Source organism: Mycteria americana, chromosome 4, assembly GCF_035582795.1.
Source record: "Mycteria americana isolate JAX WOST 10 ecotype Jacksonville Zoo and Gardens chromosome 4, USCA_MyAme_1.0, whole genome shotgun sequence".
In the NCBI taxonomy this organism is placed as follows: Eukaryota; Metazoa; Chordata; class Aves; order Ciconiiformes; family Ciconiidae; genus Mycteria; species Mycteria americana.
Genome location: NC_134368.1, coordinates 90,573,453 through 90,594,351, shown reverse-complemented (window position 1 = coordinate 90,594,351; position 20,899 = coordinate 90,573,453). Strand labels below are relative to the sequence as shown.

At 46.7% G+C, this 20,899-nt stretch overlaps 1 protein-coding gene across 6 annotated transcripts in view; it reads right to left on the bottom strand.

Annotated features, from left to right (window-relative positions):
* SLC4A4 (solute carrier family 4 member 4) overlaps positions 1-20,899 on the bottom strand; it is a 227,753-nt gene that overhangs the window by 44,730 nt on the left and 162,124 nt on the right. For all 6 annotated transcript variants that reach the window (XM_075501329.1, XM_075501335.1, XM_075501332.1 and 3 more), the window contains exons 8-12: positions 16,258-16,415; positions 6,709-6,796; positions 5,183-5,337; positions 4,626-4,739; positions 3,015-3,189 (exon numbers count right to left, since the gene is read on the bottom strand). In XM_075501329.1, coding sequence (XP_075357444.1) covers positions 3,015-3,189; positions 4,626-4,739; positions 5,183-5,337; positions 6,709-6,796; positions 16,258-16,415 — 690 coding nt within the window. The remainder of the gene's footprint in view (positions 1-3,014; positions 3,190-4,625; positions 4,740-5,182; positions 5,338-6,708; positions 6,797-16,257; positions 16,416-20,899) is intronic.

Below are 20,899 nucleotides of genomic sequence, written 5' to 3'. Positions count from 1 at the left end.
TTCGAGCAACACCTGACGTGAACCTGGACTCCCGATCCCACTGAGCAGCTCCCTGGAGGAACAACTTGAACTGGGCGCCCTGGGACGCTGCACTCCGGCTCTGATGATACAGGGGCGTTTGAGCACAAAGAATGCACAACTTTGCTCTTCTGTTGAAAACCTGCAGTCAAAACCCTTTCCAGGCTCCCGCAGCAGCCAAGAGACCTAATGCCTTTTCAAACAAGGACGGTGAATAAAGGTTTGTTGAGATGGCAAAAGGAACGCCAGTTGTGCCCAAACTCTCTAAATCTCTGATCCGCCAGTGAACTGTTCAGAAAAACTGCTGGTACTTCAATTTTAAATCAGTGCATAAATAAAAAGCAGTAAATTCAACTGGTCGCTGTACGTGAGAAGCAAGTAAATGTTGAAGTGCACAAATTAGAAAATAATAGACAATGTTCTCCTGCCCTGAGCCTTGGCTGTGTTATGAACTGACTGGAGGGATTTGGTTTTTCTAGCAACTCCGCCATGATTTTCCTGCACTTTGCTCCAGTTCTGTGAACTGAAGTTTAATGGCAAAATGGCTATGGGGAGCGGGCGGCCGGGGGGCACATCCCCAGCCCCCCTCCTGGCTGGCAGCGCTCCTCTCTGGCTACAGCCCCAACTCCCCCCTCACCGAGCACAAAGCCCTGAGAAGCAAGGGACAAAGCACTCGACAGGACTTGTGCGTTGGTTCCTGCTGCTGCTCCTGGAGTTTCTGTCCTTAATGGCTACGCTGCGTTTGTATTTGCTGCAGAGCTTCCCCGTTACCAAAGCAGTCGTCTTAACTGCAGAGCATCAATGGTTTTCCTTTTCAAGACGGAGAATAAATTGCTGAGCTCAAAACAGACTGTTCCTGCAGCTTTTGTCTTTCTAGGGACTTTTTTTTCCTCCGAGCAACAGGAAAACTCAGACTGGGTTTTATCTACTGCAGAGAAAACTACGGACTAAAGGCAACCTGTGTTTTCTCTTCCTTCTATCTCCCCCCCCCGCGTTGTGCCTCCCCTCCTATGCAGCTCACAGTCTCAGACACGCTTTGGCGAAATGAGACTGTCACGTTCAACAAACGAATACCCTTTCAAATCAGAGGAAGGCTGCACACTCAGACATAATCCCATCGAGAAGGTTTGTGGAAGAATAACCTCACCCCAGCATGAGAGGTATTATATGAAACACGTTTATGCATCAATCCCTGGCAGGTGGAAGACAGCAGAGGGGTCTCCCAGGAGCACAGGCATTATCGGCTCTTCTCCTGGAGGCCTGGCTTCTTTTATCGCCCTTCTCCGTCCCTGGGGTACGCTGTGGAGCCTGGCAGCCGAAAGCCTCCCAAGGGAAGAGGGGCAGCAGCAAAGAACAGCTGCAAACTAGGAATGAGGCCGTGCACGGCCACGCCGCCAAGCAAATCGGGCAACGGCAGCAAAAGGCCTCCTGGGGAGGCTGTCTCTGCTGGTCCCCGCGCTGCTGGTGACAGGGCCAGAGGTAGGGATCTTCTCCCCTTGCAGAGCGGTGCCGACGATCCAGCAGCCAAACCAAGAGACAGCAAACGCACCTCTCTTACTCCAACGCCACGACCGAGTGCAAGCAACGGGACTGTCCCTGCTGAACGGGGCAGCAGTTTTACCCCTTGTCAGGTGAATGACATACTCTCCAACTTCCTGAAATGCAAGGTGCTTCTCTTTAAAAAAAAAATATTTTTTTTTTTTGTGAGCATTAAGAAACTATACTGTCAGTTTCAGTGGCAAAAAATATTTTGCTACTTGATAATAAATGTTCATGGGATACAAAGGTAACAGAAAAGACTTTCGGACACAATAAAGTGATTATGTGCACTAAATTTGGAATCGGGTAACACGTCCCCTTCCTCCCCCTACTTTTAAGACTGTACCTCGTACAGATGCAGAGCAGACAGACTTTGCTCTGCGACTCAGTGACAGAAGAGTGATGCTCACTGGTGGATCCTGGAGGCCTTTCCAGTCTCTGCTTCCATGTCCTGTTCTTTCTTTTTATGTTGTCCATCATGCATTTGTGTGCGCGACTGCTGCGGAGCTGAGCTTCGGAACTGTACTTGCACAGGGGAGAGGGCAGTCTGGCACTCCACCACCTACTGAATCTTAGTCTAGCCTGTAATTTATCATAGGGAAGCGCAGAGCTCTGGATAGGTGCCCCCTTTTCTATGTTCGGTTTAATTAAACTTGCATAAATTGCTAATTCAGTCATTGTCACTACAAGCTTAATTATTGTTCGAGATTCAACGTGGCTGCACTGAATCTATCTAAATACAACCTCCTATGTTTTCTTCCTCTTCCAAAAGCCAAAGGAACACTGAAGCACACTGCTAGAGCATAATTCTGCTCCACTCAAACACGAAGGACCTACAGCAGTGTTAATACAGAATCCCTTTCCTTTAGACTTCATCTAAAACTGAGCCATCCTTTGAAGCCCCTACTTTTGTCTTCACCGCTGATCCCGCCTGTCTCTGGATACGCAATATGGTTCTCAGGATCTGATCTTCCACTATTACAAAATTCGCCTTTCTAAAGACCTTGCGTTTTTCTCCCGTGTCGCATCTCCTGATTTACTCGCTTTTCCATGAGAGGCAGAAGTCCAGGGATTGTAAGAGTCACGCAGAGGATACAGTGCTGTGCTCTGATGACATGGAAAGTCTGAATCAGACTTCGTAAACTTAACTGGACTGGAATGGTACAACCGAGACACAAACACAGAGAGTAATCAGAGGAACTTCTCTATATAGAAGGAGCAAGGACCTTCTCTGTCGCCTGGCCATCTTTCAAACACCATTTAAGGTAAGCGCTTGTACAATTTTTCAAGGACAGCCGTCCAACAGCAGAGAAAGCAAGCCAACTTTCAGTGGAAACACAGGATACCTCTATTAATTGTACCCAGAATTCAAGCTTTGTCGGCGGCCAAACACCCCTCTGACTGTAGATAGCAAAAGGTAAATGACATATTTGTTGCTTCTGAAAGCTCTTGCTCACCTGCATGTTTTCCGTAGCGTCACCAAGCAATCCTCCAAAAGTGATGGCGTTGGTCACTGTGGCCAGGTAGATGAAAAGAACGGCTGAAAGGGCTTGAATATTTAAAGCATCATAGAAGTCGCTGGCAAAGAACGGTGCTTTCCTCTTTATGTCTTTGATTAAGCCACCACAGAATCTGAAAAGGCAAGCGAGAGAAGACTCGTGCAAAATGTTTTACAGTGAAAGTCTCCAAGATAAGCAATCAGAAACACTGCCAGAAATGAAGTATAATCTGGAAGGAGTGAGATCATCACATTACATAACAGTCTTATCACAGCTGTGATGGTCCGGGGATATCACTGAGATACTCTTGTAAAGAAAGATAATATCTTGAACATGTGGTGCAGCTGGGAAGAGACAAATTTCAGGAACACAAGCCCTACTTCTGCTGAAACAGACCACTAAAGTTCGCAGTTCAAGAAGCTTGTCTGTTGGGTTTTTTTCCCAACTATATTGGTTGATGTAATAAAATACATTCACTCTAGTCTAAATCCCTGCCTAAATTTCTCCACATGGCAGACACAAGGGTTGGGTGAGCCAAACAATCTGCTAAATGGAAAAAAGCTTCAAACTGTTAACCAGAAAAAGAACTAGAAGTAAAAACGCAAGTAAATGAAATCAGCTTGGAGAACAAGAGAGCTCCACTTGCGGACATACTCTTTTTGTACCGTCACAGACAAGACAGTATTTAACTCTTACAAACTCCACGTGGCTCTGACACTGCCAGCATGAAAAATGTTTCCGTTTTGCCGCTTGTTCCCTCGTGCGCAGCTCACCACCCACGCCAGGACTGTGCAGACACTCTGTATGCAGAGAGGTACGTGGCAGATAGGCACACATTGCTTTCTGACCCAGAATCAGGACGTATCGACTGCCTTGTGCACACCGATGTGCAACTGCAGACTTTCAGGCTGTTCTCCTAGAATTCAGATATTCTACTAGAACTTAAAAAAACCAGAGAGTGGGAGGGAGGGCAGAACGCCACCAGGAAAACCTGTGTATTGACCCTGAAACGCTGAGCACACTGTTTTACGGCCACCTGAACTGCATTCCCACTCTAGTGGACTTTTACATGGCATACAAGCAGAGCAATAAAGCAGAGAGTAAGGCCTCGGGCTCTGCTACCTTCTGTTTTTCTACCCCGTAAAAGCCTTCATCTGTGCAATTCAACTACAACAGGAATGTCTGGAAAAGGGAACGTCTCTGCTTTTGGCTAAAGCACTTCCAGCAATCCGAATGGAAACTGTAGCTGTACCTGCCACATTTACGTCCCTTACAGTCTGTTTAACTTCACAGACTTCCAACAGCCGACACCTACCTGGGCCTTCTTTCATTTTTGAGTGCCTCACTTAAGACGCTTTGTAATTTGCTGAGGCTGGATGTTCAGAACCCTTCAGACAGTCTCAAACTGGGCACTGAAAACCCCAGGAGACGTTCTGGGGTCACAGCTCAACCTATACAAACGGTATATCGGGATGGAAAGCAGAAGGGGCGAAACGGTTCTGCAAGGGAAACGTTGCCGCCTTGCTTGGATCACCCCCGGCGCATCACGCTGGGCGGTGCGTTACTGACCTGCCAGTTCGTTGCAGTTCTTCACAGTCCCCGTGGCCCCCGCCGCCGTGTCCTCCATCATGAGGCGTGTCTCCATTCATCTGTAGATTTTCTCCCCCGGAGTACATGTTTTTCCTAGGCAAGAAGGCAAGCCAAACTGAGGCTCACTGCACTGCCTGACGGCTCCACAAAACAGAATCCACACACAGTTCCTCCAAACAAGTGTTACGCAGCCCTTCCCGAAGCCATGTTGTACAAAGGAGACTAGAAGGCTGACCTGCTGGCAGCCAGAGTGGAACGTGGCGTGTTAGAAAGACCAAGCAGAACCCCAAAGAGTCTGGATAACCATCTATGTTATTATATGCCTACAACATCACCTTAAAGGGTACAGAATTGCAGGAACATCCTCCCTCCAGCTATCAAGACTGAAAATATCTCTAGTAATACAGACAGATGGATGCAGGTCACTCTGCAGTTGCTCAATAACGCTGGTGTACCCAAAGCACCGGCTCTTCCCACTACCTTTTCAGAAGCACGCTGTCCTTCATCACAGAGCTAAATCTGTCTCCTGCTATTACCTTTTATCTGAAGAAGGAAGAGACTTGGGGGGCTCTATCCTAATGGCTGGATCCCATTCCCCAGGGGGGAGCACAATGACTTCATCCAGAAACTCATCGATGCCAGCGATCAGGTCCTGCCGGTCCTTGGCTTTATAGGCAATGTCGTGGAATACCTGCAAGGAAAAGAGAGACTCCGTGTAGAAAAGGTTTGCATTTTCTGTAGCCCAGACTCCAGAGGCAGCTACCGAGTTTTATTCTACAAAAACAACTTATTCATTCTCAAAAACCTCTCAAAGAGTATCAGGACACTTGGCACAAGGGGGTGTGAACCTCAGGAAAGCCCTTTCCTTCAGTTGGTCATTTAATGATAGAGATTCTTTTCTTCCAGGCATATTTCTGATTTTTAGTAAAATATACATTTCTAACCTTTGTAAAATATGTTACTAAAGCAATTATCCATTTCTTCCATCCAAAAAAAGAGTTTTCCTATAAATCATGACTTTCAATTATACTTTGAGAAGACACTTCTACAAAGCCACAGAAAAGTGTCGATCATCTTTTCCTACCTACTTCAGTCTATTAAAAAATAGGCTAGTTTTCAACCCTGTGACGTAGAAACAATGACAATATTTACTCAAAAATAATAACAAGAAGCACAAACTAGTTTTACTGAAAGGCAAAATACTAGAAATACTAGTATTACTGATGAAGAGCGAATGAGAGAAGAGGAAAAAGAGCATTAATACTGAATTTTACAGAAATCTTTTGGACTACTTGGAGTGAAGGTGGATCAGCACACGCGACAGACTTAATAAGAACAGTCAGCAGCAGGAAGGAGGACTTTGGGGCTATGAAAACTAGACCATTGCTCCAAGCAGTGGAATCACAGAAAACAGAAGAGCTGAGACCGGGCGAGCGGTAATTAAGGGAACCGTACGAGAGCAAAACAGCATAAGGAGAAAGTAAGAAACAAACATAATGTAAATCGGTTCCAGACGCGCAGAGCCCAAGGGATGCTGGAAGAAAGAAGCCGTAAATGAATATTGAAAGCCCAGTCATCTCCTTGAGGTGTATGCTTAGTGAGTAATTGCTAGCTACTCACGGGTAATATATAAGCACTGCCTGAATGAAGAAGTGCTCTGGGATACAGTGCAACGCGCTGATTGTGGTGTTGGGTGTAACCGTTTCTGCGGTAATTACCTGGAGCGTAGCTGCGGGTTACTGCCATCGTGGAATGTGACACAAGGTGCACCCCGCGACAAGATTAATTCAAAGATTAATTCATAGTCTATTAGAAAGAGTGATTGCTAGCAGGAAAATACACACGAGGGACAAAACCTTCCTGTAGTCATGCTTTTATAAAAACATGAAGCCAGATGAAATAATTAGGTAAACAGATAGAATTAGGAGGTGACATTTGGATATTTCAGCTTTATGTGTATGCCCGTTCCCCTCGACCATGCTGGAGGAAAGGACATCATTATTAGCTAGTGAAGTGAAACCTGGGAGAACCCATTTCACCTAGGAGATGTCAAGACGCCTACCTCATCCGACATCAGAGTGGCGATGGCTCGGCCGATCTCATGATAGGACTTCGCTTTGCCCTTCGGTCCCAGCAGAATGAAGAGAAATCTGACAAAACAAGCAGATTGTTCCCATTTAGGATAGCAAGAAGGATCGCTTATTACTTATACAATATCTAGACAGAAATTCAACTTTAAAAAGTTGTGGCTCTTGTTAGAGATCCAGAGGCTGCCAGTGGCCTCCAGCTAACTTGGGAGTAGAGGTTACACCCTGCAGCCCATCGTGCTTACTCGGACAAGCAAGACACTACTCAGAGTTTTTCTCCCCAAAAGCCTTGAAGAAAGTAGCCTTGAGACCACTATGGCCAAATGCTATCACAGCCCTACGCAGAAGTCACTGCCATCCAGCAACCCAGACTTCAGGATGAGGTGAAGGAAGGACATTCTTCCAATGCCCAGTACCTGGAAGTGAACTATGCACGATGGAGGCAGCTCCAGCGGAGAGCGGCTCAGAACCCGTGCCCTGTGCACCACAGAAGGCCCATCCTCTTCCATGGTGATTTATATGATCATATGTTACTGGCTCCTTGGAGCTGTTCAAGGCTTGTATAACATACCCGTGTTAAACGTTTCCCTGGTGCTATTCCAGTGCCATTTACAGGACGATAGCAGTGATGCAACTGCTGCTAAACAGCCAGGAGGGGACAGAAGAAGATTTAAGGACTGAAGATTTAACTCGGCACAGCTCCAAGGGCAGTGGCACACCTGAGCACTCTCTGGGCAAAGGACGGACCAAGCGGGCCCAGCACAGCAGCGGGCACAGAGGGAAGATGCTGTCAACTATCCACAGTGCTCACTGTAAACTACATTGCTCCCGCGAGCTATCCGATAGCACTGCGTGCTTATTAATGCTCTGCTGGGGCCGAGAGCTCCGTTACGGTTCAGCACGCCGAGCAGCTACCCACATGTGAAGGGAGAACATTAATCTAAACCAGGGCTTTAGCTCTAAATAATTAACCCCAACTTGTATGCCCTGAATTTCCGCTCCGAGTATACAATACATCCTGGAGACCGGTAAGCTCATCCGATGGCTTCACAGCCACAGCTTAATTCTTAAGCAGGCAACTTGATTCTTGAGGTGTAAACCTATTCCTATGGTAGGCACCATCAGAGAGGGTGACTGCATCTACAAGGTATTAGGAGTTAATTTCTTACACGATCTCTTTAGGCAGCAACTATATCCAAGTCACTGCTAATGAGTTTGAAAAACACCATGATATGAAACCTTTGGAGACAGGAAATCACTGCTCTTTATCCTTCCTGTCCTTGCTTTTGTCAGTGCGAACGTGCTCTGAATCAGGACTTGCCTACATTTAAAAGGATTGCCCCTACAGCCGCTCCTACCAGCCACAGTTCACATGACAGTATGTTCTAATGAGATTACTTAATGGAAAAGGCTATACATGGAAAAAGGATGCTTCTGCCAATAAAATTGTCTACCAGCTGTGCCAGAATAACGGGTACGCTGGTGAAAGGTGGCTGGGTCCTCCAACTTCTTAATTGACACTCATTAGAAAAAGTTTTAAGTATGGCTTCAAGGTTGTACCTTCAAAGGCACCTAGATCCTCCTGGCCTGGAATCAAAAATTAAAAAAAACCCGAACCATACCACCATTCCAATAATACTTAATTCACGAAAGACCTAAGCCTTGTCTTAGACACTCCCAGTTCCTAAACCAACTTTCATATGGAAGGCCAAGGTATCCATGCTGAAATGATAAAAGCCATTACCTCCTGTAGAAATACTCTTACTTTAAAGTTATTTCATGCTGTAGACTCACTCACACAGCACCTATGGCCTTGGGCTGTAGAAACACAAGCTTCCTATAAATCCCCTGTTCAGATTTGTCCCAGAAAAAAAGATTTTGTTCATGGCTACGGCATGAAAATACATGTGCCTTCATGCTCACCTTGCCAACTGGCTTGTTAAGAAAAGCCCTGTTACTCCTGTCGGCCATCTCACGTGATGGTCAACGTTTGGTGGCCTGCAGGGTTTCAATGGAGACCATCACGCCGGTCCGACGGTGGTGTTTCAAGCGTTCAGCCTGAGCTGGACTCTAACTAGTGACCTTGAGATACAAGTCTCTCTTTCTCGCACATCAACTCACCCTTGCGATCAGCGACAGAAGAAGTCACGTGGCAGGAGACCAACTTCTCCATTTCACCTAATTTAGCCAAGGCTGGGAATTATTGGGGCAATTTTCAGCAAACTCCGTATCAGCACGTGTTTCAAACAGAAACACTAATAGCTCTTCAAAACAACTTTAAAGCTTCCTGAATTAAGCCTTTTTGCAATTACAGCCATACCTTTCAATCAGTAATGGAAAATAAACACACTATAACCTTCGGTAAGTTGTCTCAACTAAAACCTTTTGCATTACTTCCAGTGTGAATTTGGGTTAGCTTCAACTTCCAGTCATAAATTTCCATTGTCTCTCATAGCTAGATTGAAGAACCCTCGATAATTAAATTCCTTTAAATATCCTCCCCTATCGATCCAGGCACCCGTAGCCATCTGTCAGTTAGGCAAAGCCATTTGAGGCTTTTCTCCTCTCTTTAGTCACTTCCACGGCTCTTCGTGAACCTTCTCTGATGCATCAGTGTCTTCCTCAGGGAAATCATCCAAGAGCTGGCAGTTTTGTCAGGGCAAATATATAGATGAAATAACCTACTCGGGAACTTTATGTGAGCCTGCTTTCCTGAGAAAACGACGTTAGGAGCACCGAGTCAGGGGACAGGACTTCAGGTATGGACAAGCACGGGAAGTCTTAGGAAACCATGGCAGGATGACGGGGAGAGCTGGGCTTATTGCCGGGGTGGAGGGAAAGCACATGGCACTTACTTCTAGGAAACCAGGTTTCAGCGGTTCCAGCGCTGATGGAATCATCTGCTACACCCAGGGTGGCCCCAGCCCTTTACCTACAGCATCACCCAGAGAAAACTGGTACTCGGAGCCCAGCTCTTCCACCCGCGCTCTCTGTCCCTGGAGGGAGAAGCTGACACGGGGCCAAGTTAAAGCGCAGACGGGCGGACTGCTCTGGGCCACGGACACACCCTGTTCGTTATTTGTCAACCTTTACTATGTTAACTGTACGTTTTCTCACAAGCTGCTGATAAAATGTGAAACACAACAGGGTTGAGAGGTGTGACACCTCACCAGAAGTACCTCTCCCCTTACAAGCATTATTAAGTATTATTTTAGCTTCCTAAATCAAAATATCATGAGGTACTACGTCAAATGTCTTATAAGTTACATTATATCCAAACAAGTACTTTCTCTTTAAAAAATCTAGAGTCCTATTTAAAAAAAGGCATCAAGTTAGTAGGACAGGATCCATAAATGCCTATTAAGTGGCATCGATAACAGTAACACTTCCTAATCGAGTTCTTCGTGAGGCTTTAAAGTGTTTTACTTCAGGTTCACACGGAGGTGGCCAAGCCATACACATCTAGGTCATGTCCTCTGCTCTCCTCCTACCTCCTGCAACTTTCCCTGTGTTTCACGAGTTATTGTAAAACAACATTAAAGACAAACTGTTCCTCAGCCAACTCTTTTAAAACTCTAGGATGCAAATTATCCAAATATATTAATTTAAAAAAAAGATTCATCACTTCAGAAATTGCTGCTCGGCATTCTCCTGCTTTTCCAGGGGAACGAGACATTTTCATAACTATCTTCTGAAATAATTCCATCAGCTGGCTCTCTTCCCATGCCTAACAGAAGTACCTGAATGCTGTTGCATTTACTAAAATGTTCTTGAAAACAAGCAGTTTGTGACACTGCCTAAATTCTTTGTCCTGACTGATTCAGCTCAGAATTGCCTTCAGCGTGTAGAACAAGACCGTTTAAAGGGCCAAATATTATAAACACAAAAACATCAATGCATTTTAGCGGTTTGGACTAGATTATGTTTGCATGCATTTCATATCGTTTAGTTATGAATACTTCCACCTAAGCAAGCCCTCACTTCTAGTTGTGACATACTCCTCCTCTTCATCTGCCGCGAGGAAAGCCTGCACAGAATTCCCCTCTGCTGCACACAACAGATGCCGAGTTCTCAAATGTCCATTTCTGATACTTAACATTGCTAAGGATGCTTCAACGCAGAGCATGGGAGGTTTCACCTCCTATCACTTAGCTCAAAGTCTCTCTGAAGTAGTAGCAAAATTCAACGTTTCTCCCAGACGCTCTGGGCAACAGCTTACAGACAGGGCTGACGGCCCCCAGACCCGGGATACCCCGTCTTGAACTCTCTATGACAGCACAAAGCACTTAAAATCCTTTGCTTCCAAAACTCAGTAATTTATTATTCTGTTTTACCTAAAGCACTATTCCTCCTGTCGTTTCTGCATGCTTTACCCTTCTTAAGCAGATGATGACCACCGACTACGTATGATTCACCTTTTAATCATATGGACTATGCCACCAAACCCGACATGAATAAATTCATTCTCACAGATGAGTAATTGCAATTCGAAATGGACAAACGTGCCCTGGACCTAGACATTGTAAACCCAGCCAATGCACCTAGAAGATCTAAACGTAGCACCACAGCAATACTGTGTACAAGGCCAGTAACCTGGGGTTATGGACCTAACAACCTGCTATGAGCAAACACAACCCTCCTGGACCTCGGCGGGAGGTGACACCAGAGACCGCGGGGCAGAATTTCCATCTAGGTTGCCCAAGGAGGCAACAAGGCTTTACATGCTGCGCTTCTGAGAAATTTGGCTAGAAAGCTCCATGAAATCACATGAAGAGGACACTTAGGAGGTGGGGAGTGAATACAACACGGACAGGCTTCAAAGTCAGTGCAGCACTAATATTATGCCATCCATTTGGGACATCCTGCAAGAAATCCGTGATGTCTGTGACTATCAAGCTCCCATACAGGGTAAGGATCATGGTGAAAACTATCCCAGGACCAAGCCTCCCCACGGTCTCTTTGCAAGCTGACCATCAGTGCAGGAGACAAGGTCATCTTGCGTGTCCCGTCCCCGAATTAAAAAAATAAAATAAGATTAAAAAAAAAAAAAGAGGAAGAGCAACTAAAACAAGATTCAAGTTCAGCCTGCTCACCCATGCCTATCTCTCAAATCTGGAGCAAGCAAGAGGAGCAGCTCCGTAAGGGTTAAAGGCACCTACACAAAGGAAACTCAGTAAGGTCCCGGAGAAAATGTTTTTGGGTTTGAGAGGGGTGGGGGGAAGCAGTCCTTCTGTTGTTGGACACCATACGAGATGCCTGCAAGGCATCCAGCGTTCCCAGTAGAGCTGTATGTTGATGGACTCAAGGGCTGAAAGAACAACCTCTTGACATACTTTTCCAGCAACATCTGTGGCTTGGACGGCTGATGAAAGGAGCACAACTTGAGACTGCAGTAACGACAGGAGATGGTGAAGTGTTTGGTCTGTCTTCTATTTCACACAGGTGATCCTTCAAGTTTTGGGCAACGCACCAACACTGCAGGCTTCTCACACGGTGTCCAACGCATGACCACAGACAGACAAAGGTAGTCCTTTGCTGCCAGAGCTCCCATTTCCCAGAGCAAGTCCTTCTGCTGGAAAGGCTGCTAAAGGACGCAGCCCTGAAAACCATTTCAATGCTGTAATTAATGAGCAAGACACATTTCATCCTCACCTACGAAGAAGAAAAGATGCCTTTGCAGTGAAAAGCTTAAGTGAGGAGGCAAGGAAGGAGGATCTGACTCCTGGTTCTGCCACACGCTTCCTAAGCCACCTTTGGGCAAGTTACTTCATTTCATTTGAGACTTGTAGACACAGGCAATTTCCCAGCAGTGCGTATTAGACTGTGCAAGTCTGTACAGCTTATCTCCCCCAAAAATCTTTCCCTTGCTCATTCTTCATCTTTTTTCCCCATCAACATTACATTAATGCAGCAGACCTGAACACATAATTGCACATTTCTTTGATGAAAATAAAAAGCTACATCTATTGCATTGTCTAGAGGAGAAGCAGCCATACCCAAGCCACGGTACAAGCACAGGAGCTAAGCGCTTGCCAAAATGAGGAGTTCATAGCACTGTGGAATTAAACGCAACACGAGAAAACCAAAGTGCTTAAAGGTTTTTTCGATCTGATCGGTAAAAAGAAAACTCAACACAGTGAAAGGCTGGGATTTCTCTATTCCAATTTCAGATCCCCAATTTTTATTACTAGGGCTGTATGAAAACACCCTGTTGAGAAACTTTTCCTGGAGAGTTCATCAGATCTTGTGCATTTCTTTTAAGTAAAAATTGACTTTTAAGTAAATTAAGAAACACTTAAAATACTTAGCAAGGCAGCGTGAAGGAAAAAAAACATATAGAAAATTTATGTATCCAAGGAAGAGTCACTCCTATGCAGAAAAACTTATTTCCAAAAAGCATCCAAAATTCTGTAACTTACAAGAAAAAGCCAAGCCAAAGAATGTGTGGAGGAAGAAAAAAAAAAAAAAATCAGCAGAAATAAGTAACCCATTTAACTGGAAGTCTGCACGTTGAATACCGTCTGCCTTATGCACACAATAATCCTTTTGCTTTCTACAGTACTCGGTCAACATGAATGCACCAAAACAGGGCAGGGACTACCGATATCAGGAGCCTTTCACCTCTGCAGGGCTGGGTGTCGTATTTGCTTCTACATCGCAAGGCCGTGGCGACGCCTTACACGCCCAGCTAACGGGTACGGCCCATACGCTCCTTCTCAGCGAGTCGCATGAAAGCGATCCCTGCCCTCGCCCTGCAAACCCTGCCCGGCTAGGGCTTTGAAAAGCAAAACAGCAAGACGCTTTCACGCATCTCTGCAAGCTGCGTGACACCGCCTTACACCTGGGAATGCTTTCTCCCTTCTCCCCTTCTTCCAGCTCCCCGGGAGGGCTTTCCCCATCCCTCTGCCACTGACCCAACAAGCCCTGCGACCATCACCTCTTTAGGGCAAGGCACCTCGCTGGCTCCTGGGACGCGTTCGCTATATCTGTAGCTGCTGAAGAGCATGAGATTTTTCATCTAACGCAGCGCACCAGAAACATGAACTGGATTGCTGTGCAAAGGCACCTCCAGCGGTGCCTGTCACCGCGGGAATAGATGGCCACGTGAAAGCCACCTCCCCTCTGCGTTACAGACCAGCGTGCCCACAGCCCTGAGCCGAAACCTGGGTGTTTAACCCCCCGCCTGCACCGCATAAAAACAACCTGCTGCTTTCTAAAGAGAGAGGCAGATGCAGGTCACACTGCGGTTACTCGACGGACCTGGGTCACATACTCCTGCAGCACCCACAGCACTGCAACATGAGCTCATGTTTATTTAGAAACCCCAGGAGGTTTTTGCACTGCTTAGCTTCGATAGCGTGCTTTTGACAATTTTACCAGGAACTTGATAATTTAACAAAATAAAAGGAGAAGTCCCAAGGGAGAGAAGGGGGGGCAGGCCAGAGGCTCCAGCTCCAGCATCTTGCGGAGTCTGCGGGCTGTTAAGTGCCCATCCACAACAGGAACGCCCGCCGCGCGAGATGGCCGAGACTCGGCGCTGACCGAGGAGATGCTCCATCATAGCTCGTCTGGGCCCTGATGGGATTTCCTTGATTGAATTTCACAGGATGCAGCCATTGCAAATGGCTCTTCATGACTCACGAAAGCCATCTAATGAGCCTCCCTGCTTTGATTAGGGCTAGCATTTGGTTTGGAGGACGGCAAATGGATAACACTATTTCCTGGAAAAAAACGTTGGCGTGGAGGGACATACTGTCTTCATTAATGCTATTGAATAATGAGGTCGTTCAGCAATCCTCGAGCTAACCTCCTGGCTCCCACTACCAAAACAAACAATATCTAATTTTACATCTGCTGAAGAGCATTCGGAGATGTGTTTAAAAATAAAGAGTAAGTGGGATTAGCCTTCGAAGCAGAAATACTGAAGTATACAGAGCTCAGTAATGGTGAGGAGTGAAGAATAACCCTTTTTATAAAATTAAGCCATTTTAGTCTCCCCGTACTCCTACCAGAATACCCAGCGTGTGCAAACAGCTGTTGCCGTGGTTATTGGAAGGAGCCACTTCATGAAACTCCAAGCAATGCAAACACTGCCGCGTTACTAGAAGGCAATTAAACAACTATCAAAACTAGAACGCCTTCTTCCTTTGTTTTGTACATGGAAATAAGGTACAGATTATAACAACCGCATAACTTCCATTCCATACGATGGCTGTGATTCACGCCAGTATCAGTAATGCACCAGCCACGTGCTTTTGCCATCGTACTACGTCTCTTCTCACAAAGTATTACTTGATATACCCCCGAACCCTCCAGGTGTTATTCAAATCACAACTTTCACTCTGTATTGAAAGCCCTTGAAACCGTTCACATAAAGTATGTATTTGCATGTTAGTGATGGGAAAGGTGCAATCTGAACTCCGTAATTACAAGCAGAATGCAAAATAAACCCTTTGTAAGCTGATCCCAAAAGCCCGCCAGAGCCCAGGCGGGCAGCAGCGCCAAGGAACACGGCACCGCCGGGACCGGCGCGGAGCTGACGGGATATTGCAAACCAGCCGCAGGCTGTCCACCCCTCCTGCAGCCCCTCGTGCCCTTCTCACGGCAACTCTGCTGTGCTCCGTTCTTCGTGCACGTCGTTCCCTTTTCGTACTAATCACTTTTACAGCTCTTACCTCGGTGGGCTGTTTGTGTAGACCCGAAGCAAAGATATACTACTACGTAATGCTCACATACAGCGGATGTTCTGGACACCCGTACTGATCATTTTTCTCTACTACGTTACACAATAAACAATATGCAATTGGATAACTAAGGGTAATATCGCTAAGAATTCCAACAGGACTTCAGCTCTGCTATTCTGCTAGCTATATACACTCGCTGTACAGACAGTTATGCATATTCAAGCAGTGAATTCAAATACTTAAGAACGTAAGATATGTTTGTGCGACTCAGATTAATTGCAACACGGGTCACAATAAATATTGGCATGACATTTTTCTCTGAAGCATTACGCATTACAAAGCAGGGTACAGTGTGACCACCCCTGATAGAACGGTATGCCCCAGTTTACCTGACCTTTTTTTTTCACCCCAGCAGGGCCAGAATTGCATCCTTCATCTAATGTCAGTTTTTTAAGAGGAAAAATATGTACCACAAAAACACGCAGGGGGAATCTGAGCTCTGTACAGCGTGTGTTGGGGGGGATGCTAAGGGGCAGAAAAAAGCCCCAGTAGTTAAATTTCACATCGATAGTGCCCTTTACTGCTGAGTTGTTAACTTAGTGTGTTTGTGCAATGTTTGCATATTTTACAGCTTATATCTTATAACCCAATTCAGGACATGAAAATTATTAAGCTGATACAGTGAGTTGCGTTACTTTATACGAATAATCCTGACCGTTACGCACACCACGTGGTGGGAAGCAACGGAGAACATCATCTTCTGGCCTGATGTTTTTATTTTAAAAGGTGGAAATGCAGTTTCCGATTCTTGTCCCCTGCCTGGGGGCTGAATTCTCTTACCGGGTAGGAACGGGGACTTCAGTCAGAGCACCCAACATGACTGCCTGCTGCAGCCGGACGAAGGCAATGAAAGGACTCTCCAGGAAGTCTACCTCCCCCACCAGCACATTGGAGGCCTCGGCATCACGGGGCAATTTCTTCATGAATTTATTCTTCAGCTGCATCAGTGAAAGAGGAAGGAAAAGAAAATTTCGTCTTGTTAGGCGTGCAAACAGGAATGTGCAATAACACTTACCCAGTTTTCACCCACATTCCCTCTTTCATCAGAACATATCTTTGGCCAATACGTATCTTCCCCACAGAGTCTACTGAGATAGAAATGCTAAGAAGATCAGCCCCAGAAGAACAATGCCGATATCGGTGCTTGGAGCCAAGACGATGCTGAGAAGATTATGCCTCCTGGAGCTGCTGCTTCTGTTTACAGTCCTGAGATGGTATTATTTTGGGGAGAAAAAGGTGTGCAGCACTGAGGAAGAGGAGCAGATCTGGGCAGGGTTTCAGGCAGAAACACTGCACCACCTTGCTGCCTGGCCACCCGCACGACGGGGAAGGGCAGGCACTTTTTACGAGTAAAAGCACAACTCCATGATCTGCAGTCGCTGCTAGGGAAACGACTGGCCTAAGGAAAACTAACCCTCAAGGATGGACGCCAGGAGCTGGGCACCTGCATTTCGCTGCGTACGTGTCTTTTCAAGTTCCAAGTGAAAGACCAAGCTTAGCGCAGGCTTTTAGGAGCATGTTTCCTATGCCTGTGGCTTCTGGCTTAATCTAAAATCTGCTTGAGGTTGTCCGAAGCCGCTGTTCCCGTTGCCCGTGCAGGCCAGCACATGAGGAGTCACCGGGCAAAAGTAGCAGGCGTGCTGGTTTTGAAACTACACTAACGGTGTCGGTAACTGCCTAGGTGAGAGACTGGCTCGTTACTGCCTCCCACCATCATCGCCCGAGCCCTCAGCCCTCCCGCAGGCTGCTGCCCCGAGGGCACAGAGCGGGGCATGGCCGGAGGGGGACAGAGGAACATGTGCCGCCATTAGAGACCTTCTGTCCAGGACAAACCCACCTCTCAATCCCTCTACAGAATGATGCTGGATGGCTACTACATCCCTCACCTCCCGAAGATCTGAAGGAAGGGAAAGCCTTGGGAAGAAGTGAAGTGAGAAGGGGCATCCGTGGAGGAGAGAGAAATCAGAGAGGGTTTCTGAGGAAAATAAAAGCACCAGGCCTGGATGGAGAAGCCAAGGTGGGAGTGGGGGGAGATGAGGAAGAGGGTGGTTGGGAGCGGCACGCCCGGCCTCTGCGTGGGTCCTGAGCCAGGAAGGGTTGGGTGGCACAGGGAACCCCCTCCAGACGCTCACGATGGGGGCTCTGTGTTAATGTTCCCCTCCTGATGAGGCTCGTAGCACCCTGCTAGCCCAGGTACGAATACCAAGCAAGAGGGGGGGTGTGGGGAGAGAGAGAGAGATACCCACAGAGAGGTGTACAGATAGATAAACCCAACTATTTCTCTGAAGTACAATCGTATCTACCCTTAACGAATTTCCGTAATTCGTACAACAGCAACACAGCTATTCATGCAGAAGTTGAGGGTAAGGGCAATTTTTAGAAAGGATCAATAAGCAGGCAGGTAGCAGGAATTGCCTGTCCTCGTCCTTTATTCTGATAGCACACAGAAACTCCCTCCTCCCTCCCAGCCACACACCTGAAATACATGTAAAACCCCACCACCGACAGGCAGCTAACGAGGTTGCTGGTCACCCTGCAGCTAAAAGACCTCTGATGTTTCCACCATCAATTAAACACCCATTGCTTTATAATCCAGTTACTGCAGCCACCGTTTTACCCCGCCACAGCAACTCCTAACTCGATCCCAACTCTGTCCTCTATCCCGTAACATCTTTTTGTCAGAGAGAAATTTTAAGAACCTCACACAGAAGTTTAACTGCTAACACCTGGAGTACATACATATATACCACTCTGCCCGATCTGTTGAAAAATCAGCGTGGCCCAGCGGCAAAGAAATCCCCTTCAGCAGAGCCACCTAAACTCCACAGCAGCTCACAACCCACTCTGGCTCCACAAGCTCCCAGAAGCCCCGAAGCACACGCTGACTGACGGGTTTAATATTTATGAACTAGAATACCTTAAACGCCCAAGAAAAAATAAGGTGTACGGTAATTCCCCAACAGAATCGTTGTGACTTTAAATTGATGCTGCCAATTGTTCACCGCTTGATAATGTGTCCCTGGGAAGAACAAGCAAATGGCAAGATGCTCAGACGCACGAGTTTTAGGGACACACTCAACAAAACCGGTTGAAGAAATCTGGTGCTTGTGAATGGAGAGCTTCTCTGTCACAAGACTTTGCTGAGCCAGGGATTGTCCGTGGGGTGACAAAGCACTTAAGTGTCCTCCCTAAAGGAGCACAGCATCCACTGCTGCGGACGTGCACCCGAGTGGGGCAAGGCTGCTGTCAGGAGAAGAAAGGCGAGATGCCGGAGGAGGACGCTGCTCCTCAGCCCCTCTTTTCTAGGCAGCACGTTGGGAGTTTTCCCCCAAGCACCTCTAAGAGACATGAAATCACCCCTTCTGCCAGGCCACCAAAGCAAGATTCATCAAAACGACCTTCACCACACTCACGGGGAGCTTTTCTCTCATGACCGGTCTGTCCTCTCATCTTCCTGAAAGAACCATGTTCGAAAGCAAAGAAAGAGCAAACACTTAGAAACCTACTGATGCTTTGAAACTGGGTTTTGGGGGGTTTTTCCCCTTCACTTTTGGGCTAAGATACAGGCTGGGAGCAACGTGGTGTCACGGCAGCAGCAAGGCCCCGTGTGCCGCTGAGCTACGTGTGGCACAAGGATAAAAGCATGAAGATGTCTAACTCTTCTGTCGAAGAGGTAGAATGGCCCCCAAAAGGAACCCGACCAGCTGGCAGGCTTGCTTTGCTCAGCTGTTTACCCCCACAGGCTCAGGTTAGCCCTTCTGAAGGATGGTGAAGGAGCGTATCGAATAGAAGATCAAAATCACTGTTGGAAAAAGACAGATTCTTCTGAAGCGCACGCAGGTAAATAGAGACGACAGTATATGAACAACTCATGCAGTTCAGAAAATATGTTGTCGCAAAAGAAATTCAGCTAAGACCCCACAATTTCTGATCGCTCTAGTAATCTGATTTCCTTACTCACCCAGGCTGTTTCAACATGTCCTTCCCGTGATGCCCTTCTAGCCGTATTCTTTCTTTGTACTCTTACGATCTTTGACTGCTCCTTTCTCCTCAGCAACATGAGCCCAAGTTGTTACCTGAGCTTTTTTGGGGGTGCTGGTGCTTTTTCTAGTGTTCTTTCACTCCCTCCCTACATCTTTGCCTTGTTCTTCATTAACAGTGACGACAGCCGTGCCAGAAGCGTGACGAAGGGAGTTGGGGAAGCCACCGTGAGCACACACCAGAGCAATTGCGCTGCTCATCTTCAAGCTTCCTCATACTTCACATCTAGTCTTAGTCTATTTGAAAACCAATACCACTTGATTTTTTATTTTAAAAAAAGGTTGTATCTCAAAGCGAAACAATGTAGTTATTTACTATATTGTATCATATGAAACGATGAAGTATTTAGTAGAATTTCCTATCAGCTTTTGCTGCCTGACGAATAAGAAAAGCACATGGGAATATACACATTTTTCATCATATTTGGAGTTTAACTCTTCATTCATGGCAAGCCCACGGTTAACTGTGGCTCTAAACATGGTGTATGCGTGGCGTCTCCTGCCTCCTCCAACACCGTTCCACCTGGACTGCAAAGTGTTGCAGTCAACACAGTGTCACCTAAGGCAGCCTGCCCCCGCAGAGTGGACAAGCTCTGTGCATTCGGTATCGAGAGTGCTACTCCGGCTCCTGCATCGGGATATGCACGGAGCCATTTTCTGACTTGAAAAGGCAGACCACACAGAGCAAGACACTCTGCTCCCTACGCCTTGGGTCTTTCCGAGGGCTGTCTGCTCGCTGCACGAGCGACGGGAACACCTCAAGTCTGGGAGCAGCACCGGAGGAGCCGACACAAGGCGAATCCACCAGCAAGGAAAGCAGCATTGGGACTTCAGTCACGATACCAGCAGCGCTTCTAGAAATGCAGCAAAGCGTCTGTTGTGTTACTGAACAGTGGGGCTCAAAACTGCAGGAAAGAGAGCTTAGAAGACGACCTATGAAGCTGTATTTATTCATTTCCAGCAATCCTTCCCGAGGCATCCAAATGCTATCCAAGGTCCAATTCTGTGCTCATCACCATTAAACCAGAGTGCCAGGAGAAATCTACTGACCAGCATCGTTCTCATCAGCCAACTGCCAGGGTTACTCTCATTTATACATCTTCTCCCAAAGCGTAGCTATAGTTTTATGCTAAAAATAGTTCCTTACAGCCTGAAGGTTTTTCTTCTCATCCCTGCACCTATGTACTGCAACTGTACCACAGCGGACGTGAGCAGGCTCACAGGGCTCTGCAACATGCAGCACCTAGCTGACAAAGTATTAAGTCCAACTATGGAGAAATGTCATCAATAGCTTCTGATTTGATAATGGGAAAACACTGCAGCAGCAGCAGCTGCCGAGTTTTAAAAATCAGCCTCTCCTGGCTCTTTTCTGGTATCTTCCT